A 6228-nucleotide genomic window follows, 5' to 3' on the forward strand; every position below is an offset into this window, starting at 1 on the left:
GGATGTCCTGAGAATAGGCTTCTAGTTATCGCTAGAATTCATTCAGATTCTGTCAACAACTATGTTTTATCCTCCTATTTTACTGAGTGGAGCTAAAAACCCTTCCATTGTGATGTTGTATTGTAGCTATGGTCAAAACCATGGTCGTCTCCTTGGCCAAGTTGCTCATCCTGAACTGACACATGTACTGTAAAACCCAGCTGTGCAAACATACTGTTTGATGTTTGTCTACTCATTTAAAGGCATTATAATGAATGAATCTTCATTATCTCAACGGTAACTGTATGCATGTGATTATCAACTAGAAAAGGTTATTTTTTGTAGGTAGCTGTGTCAATATGATCACACAAGGAATACCAAAACAGATGGAATATTGATGGTAAGTCGCTCTGGAAAAGAGTGTATGCTAAATGACTAAAATGTCAATGTAAATGATTGTAACAAAATGAACGACAACAGGACAAAGCATTAGCTTTTTCATTTGCTATTGGTTTATTGGAGCTCCAAACAGTGCATGGTCACAGTGACAGTGTGTGGTTCTTCACTCACACGCACATTGATAGAATCAGGGTTATTATGCAAGCTTTTGCTGCTAGCTGGTGAAGAAGTAGCCTGATCCCAGATCTGATTGTGCTGTCTTGCCAATTCTTATGGTCATTGTCTACAATTGGTTGAACAAACAGATCTGGGACCAGGCTATTCCTAAAGAGGAAGTCTGCAGAATGCAGGCGCTTGGGATGGATGTTTTGAATCTTAGCAAATTCCTTATGAAATTACAGCCATGTCTCTCTCTCTCTCAGTCACGTCTCATCCCCCCTCGCTCTCTCTCTCGCTCTCTCTCTCTCTCTCTCTCTCTCTCTACTTGGTGTATGCCTGTTGCTCCATATCAGGGTGCTCTGGAACTTCCAGCTCCTGAGAGTGGTGGGCCCCCTCCTCTGCTGGACTCATGCCTGGCTCGTGCTCCTCAGGCTGGGGCGGGGCCTCGGCTGCCTCCCCTGAGCCCTCCGAGTGCTGGGGCTCTTCGTCATGGTCTTGAGCTGGGTCTGTTTTGTGTTCCCCGCGGTCGGACGTGACTGTGTCTGGGGAGTCAGGGGCATCAAGGTGCTCAAAGGGCTCTGTGGGATCTGGAAGCCCTTCTCCCTCTTTTCCCTCTTTATCTACATGCTCTGGGTTAGTGTGTGTCTCCCCCTCCTCTGCTCCTCCTCTCCCTTCCTCATGGCTCTTTGGCTCAGCCGTGGCGCTGTCTGGCTGAGCCTCTTCTCCAGGGACCTCCTGTGCTAACTTGTCCCCATCCTTGGGTGTCTCTGTGGGGAGCATGGTGCCAGGCTCTGCGGGAGTGAAGTCAGGCGCCTCCAGGGATACAGGGGCCACAGCAGGGGCAGATGGAGAAGGCTGGGAGTCTGTGTCAGCTACAGTAGTCTCCTCTGGCTTAGCTCCACCCTCCTCTACCTCTTCTCTTATGGTCTCCTTCTGCACCTTCGTAGTGTGACAAGCAGCAGTAAAGAAAATACAGGAAGCACACACATTAGAATTAAAGGTCATTTGTGTTCTAACTTTGTCCTTGTAATGTACAAGACAGAAAATAAAAAACAGGACAGGACATGGACAGATTACCAGGAAAACTAGGAAATACCAACGCTTCCTACTTCCTATGCTATACTTTCTTTTCAGTGTCCAAGGCCAGGAAGTGATGTAAACAATGAGCATCGCATACAGTTGAGGTGTTATGGGTTTCACCCCTTGTTACCTGAATGGGAATTATGATGTCATCAGGGATGCTGGGGTCAGGAAGTGAAGCCTCTACAGTCAGAATTCCATCACCAGACAGAGACGATCGTATGGTCTTAGAGACAATACCTATCGGGAGCCTGAGAAAGCACAACACCCTTTTACATTTACACAACACAGTATCATAACTTATATGTACAAAACAGTTGTATTGTGTCATAATGCTGATAAATACAGTATCAATACAGTTAACATGCAATTGTCATGTATATTGCTACATGTTGGTGTAAAGGACAGTAAATTGAGTACTCAAAACATTTATCCTAGCTGCATTGTATTCTACAACATCAACTGTTGAAGCTGACAAACATTTCTCACACACCGTGTTGAAAATCGATCAGCTTGGAAACTTACATGTATCTCCTGGTGAAACATCTAGCAACAAAGCCATGCTCATCTGGTCTCTCTTCATGAGTCCCTGAGGATGAAATATCAACTATATTAGACATTTGAATAATACTAATAATATGGAGACCCACAGTGGAGTTAGACATCACTGAGACAGCAGGGTGGAGCTAGACAACACTGAGACAGCAGGGTGGAGCTAGACATCACTGAGACAGCAGGGTGGAGCTAGACAACACTGAGACAGCAGGGTGGAGCTAGACATCACTGAGACAGCAGGGTGGAGTTAGACATCACTGAGACAGCAGGGTGGAGCTAGACATCACTGAGACAGCAGGGTGGAGCTAGACATCACTGAGACAGCAGGGTGGAGCTAGACAACACTGAGACAGCAGGGTGGAGCTAGACATCACTGAGACAGCAGGGTGGAGCTAGACATCACTGAGACAGCAGGGTGGAGCTAGACATCACTGAGACAGCAGGGTGGAGCTAGACAACACTGAGACAGCAGGGTGGGGCTAGACATCACTGAGACAGCAGGGTGGAGCTAGACATCACTGAGACAGCAGGGTGGAACTAGACAACACTGAGACAGCAGGGTGGAGCTAGACATCACTGAGACAGCAGGGTGGAGCTAGACATCACTGAGACAGCAGGGTGGAGCTAGACAACACTGAGACAGCAGGGTGGGGCTAGACATCACTGAGACAGCAGGGTGGAGCTAGACAACACTGAGACAGCAGGGTGGGGCTAGACATCACTGAGACAGCAGGGTGAAGTTAGACATCACTGAGACAGCAGGGTGGAGCTAGACATCACTGAGACAGCAGGGTGGGGCTAGACATCACTGAGACAGCAGGATGGGGCTAGACATCACTGAGACAGCAGGGTGGAGCTAGACATCACTGAGACAGCAGGGTGGAGTTAGACATCACTGAGACAGCAGGGTGGAGTTAGACATCACTGAGACAGCAGGGTGGAGTTAGACATCACTGAGACAGCAGGGTGGAGTTAGACATCACTGAGACAGCAGGGTGGAGTTAGACATCACTGAGACAGCAGGGTGGAGCTAGACATCACTGAGACAGCAGGGTGGAGCTAGACATCACTGAGACAGCAGGGTGGAGCTAGACATCACTGAGACAGCAGGGTGGAGCTAGACAACACTGAGACAGCAGTATGGAGTTAGACAACACTGAGACAGCAGGGTGGAGCTAGACATCACTGAGACAGCAGGGTGGAGCTAGACAACACTGAGACAGCAGGGTGGAGCTAGACATCACTGAGACAGCAGGGTGGAGCTAGACATCACTGAGACAGCAGGGTGGAGCTAGACATCACTGAGACAGCAGGGTGGAGCTAGACATCACTGAGACAGCAGGGTGGAGCTAGACATCACTGAGACAGCAGGGTGGAGCTAGACAACACTGAGACAGCAGGGTGGAGCTAGACATCACTGAGACAGCAGGGTGGAGCTAGACATCACTGAGACAGCAGGGTGGAGCTAGACATCACTGAGACAGCAGGGTGGAGCTAGACAACACTGAGACAGCAGGGTGGAGCTAGACATCACTGAGACAGCAGGGTGGGGCTAGACATCACTGAGACAGCAGGGGTGGAGCTAGACAACACTGAGACAGCAGGGTGGAGCTAGACAACACTGAGACAGCAGGGTGGTGGAGCTAGACATCACTGAGACAGCAGGGTGGAGCTAGACATCACTGAGACAGCAGGGTGGAGCTAGACAAGCAACACTGAGACAGCAGGGTGGAGCTAGACAACACTGAGACAGCAGGGGTGGAGCTAGACATCACTGAGACAGCAGGGTGGGGCTAGACATCACTGAGACAGCAGGGTGGAGCTAGACATCACTGAGACAGCAGGGTGGAGCTAGACAACACTGAGACAGCAGGGTGGAGCTAGACATCACTGAGACAGCAGGGTGGAGCTAGACATCACTGAGACAGCAGGGTGGAGCTAGACAACACTGAGACAGCAGGGTGGAGCTAGACAACACTGAGACAGCAGGGTGGAGCTAGACAACACTGAGACAGCAGTGTGGAGTTAGACAACACTGAGACAGCAGTATGGAGTTAGACAACACTGAGACAGCAGGGTGGAGTTAGACAACACTGAGACAGCAGGGTGGAGCTAGACAACACTGAGACAGCAGTATGGAGTTAGACAACACTGAGACAGCAGTATGGAGTTAGACAACACTGAGACAGCAGGGTGGAGCTAGACAACACTGAGACAGCAGTATGGAGTTAGACGACACTGAGACAGCAGTATGGAGTTAGACAACACTGAGACAGCAGTATGGAGTTAGACAACACTGAGACAGCAGGGTGGAGCTAGACAACACTGAGACAGCAGGGTGGAGCTAGACAACACTGAGACAGCAGGGTGGAGCTAGACAACACTGAGACAGCAGGGTGGAGATAGAAAACACTGAGACAGCAGTATGGAGTTAGACAACACTGAGACAGCACTGGAGCTAGACAACACTGAGACAGCAGTATGGAGTTAGACAACACTGAGACAGCAGGGTGGAGCTAGACAACACTGAGACGGCAGGGTGGAGCTAGACAACACTGAGACAGCAGGGTGGAGCTAGGCAACACTGAGACAGCAGTATGGAGTTAGACAACACTGAGACAGCAGGGTGGAGCTAGACAACACTGAGACAGCAGTATGGAGTTAGACAACACTGAGACAGCAGGGTGGAGCTAGACAACACTGAGACAGCAGGGTGGAGCTAGACAACACTGAGACAGCAGGGTGGAGCTAGACAACACTTTGACAGTGTGGTGGATAATAACTCAAACAGAGTTTCAGGATAACTTCTACATACAGTACGTTCCAACGTTTGAACGCCTTGACCGTCTTGACGAACGATCTGGCCTTAATGGCCATGTAGTGTTATAATCTACAGCCAGAAGAGTACTGGCCACTCCTCAGAGCCTGGTTCCTCTCTAGGTTTCTTCCTAGGTCCCTGCCTTTCTAGGGAGTTTTTCCTAGCCACTGTGCTTCTGCATCTGCAAGCTTGTTCCCTGGGTTTTCAGGCTGGGTATCTGTAAAGCACTTTGTGACGTCTGCTATTGTAAAAAGGTATTTTGATTGATTGATGGATTCAACTCAGCAACATTTTAGTTTAAATTGACTGTATCTATGGCGCTATAACATAACTGGGGCATTACAGTTTAAATAGGCCCAGTATCCATGCTATGTCATTACAGGAGCATTTCAACGTAGTTTCAGAACAGGTAGGCCTACCTCCGATCTCCAGGAAGCCGCTGCGGGTCCTGAGAGTGATCTCTGCGGGGGAGAAGTGACTGACATCCAGGGTGATCCTCCAATTGTGCCCCTCCACCCGGACCTCCGACAGCCCTTTCAACCCTGCAGACTCTACCCTGCTCAGCTTGGGGGCTAGCTGGTGCATTGAGGAGGCCGGGGCCGGAAAGGAGGGCACCAAGAGGGGCAGAGAGGGAACGTACCCAGTCCAGGAGCTGGCTGCCAGGAGTCTATGGATGTTATCCATCCAGCTGAGGTCACGGAGGTCACCGGCCTCTAGGAACGGTGGCAGGCCGAAATCCTGGTTGGGAAGGAGGCTGCTAGGGGTGGGCTGCTGCCACCAGCTCCACAGGGGGGACCAGAAGAAGTCCCTAGAGTAGTGAGGACGTGATGGGGCTCCTGGTGCCGATGGGGCCGCTGCTTTGGTCTGCTCGGTCATGGTTCAGAAAAATGTTACAGGGTTGGAGAGAGAGAGAGAGACCCACAGCAAGTAAAAAATGCTGGAGTGCTAACTGTAACGATACAGGAGGAGAGGGTCGCAGAAGAGAAGAAACACTGTGCAGCGAAGACAGAGATGTCTCTGGGGCTCTTTATATACCCACCCTGTCTGTTTTAGCACTTCATAAGCAGTAACAGTTATCTTATGAGAGGGGAATGTGAGGGCGGGGTGATAGGTGCACCTAGGAGTCAGAGCTGTTACCTCTCTGTAGACAGGCCCAGGGGAAGCGGGCATACACAGAGTGCATAACAAATGGAAACCTATTCCCTTTATAGTGCACTCCTTTAGGGTGCTAGTCAAAA

The 6228-nt window shown here is 50.0% G+C and overlaps 1 protein-coding gene across 1 annotated transcript; it reads right to left on the reverse strand.

Moving 5' to 3' along the window:
• Positions 1 to 523: 523 nt before the first annotated feature.
• On the reverse strand, positions 524 to 5866 carry LOC115124989 (heat shock protein 67B1-like). The gene is made up of 4 exons (XM_065026063.1): positions 5410 to 5866; positions 2143 to 2206; positions 1748 to 1868; positions 524 to 1476 (listed from the first exon to the last, which is right to left on the reverse strand). The coding sequence occupies exons 1-4, from the start codon at positions 5864 to 5866 to the stop codon at positions 859 to 861; spliced, it is 1260 nt and encodes a 419-aa protein (XP_064882135.1). The 3' UTR covers positions 524 to 858.
• Between the last annotated feature and the right edge of the window lie 362 nt (positions 5867 to 6228).

This window comes from Oncorhynchus nerka, linkage group LG13, assembly GCF_034236695.1.
Source record: "Oncorhynchus nerka isolate Pitt River linkage group LG13, Oner_Uvic_2.0, whole genome shotgun sequence".
Lineage (NCBI taxonomy): Eukaryota > Metazoa > Chordata > Actinopteri > Salmoniformes > Salmonidae > Oncorhynchus > Oncorhynchus nerka.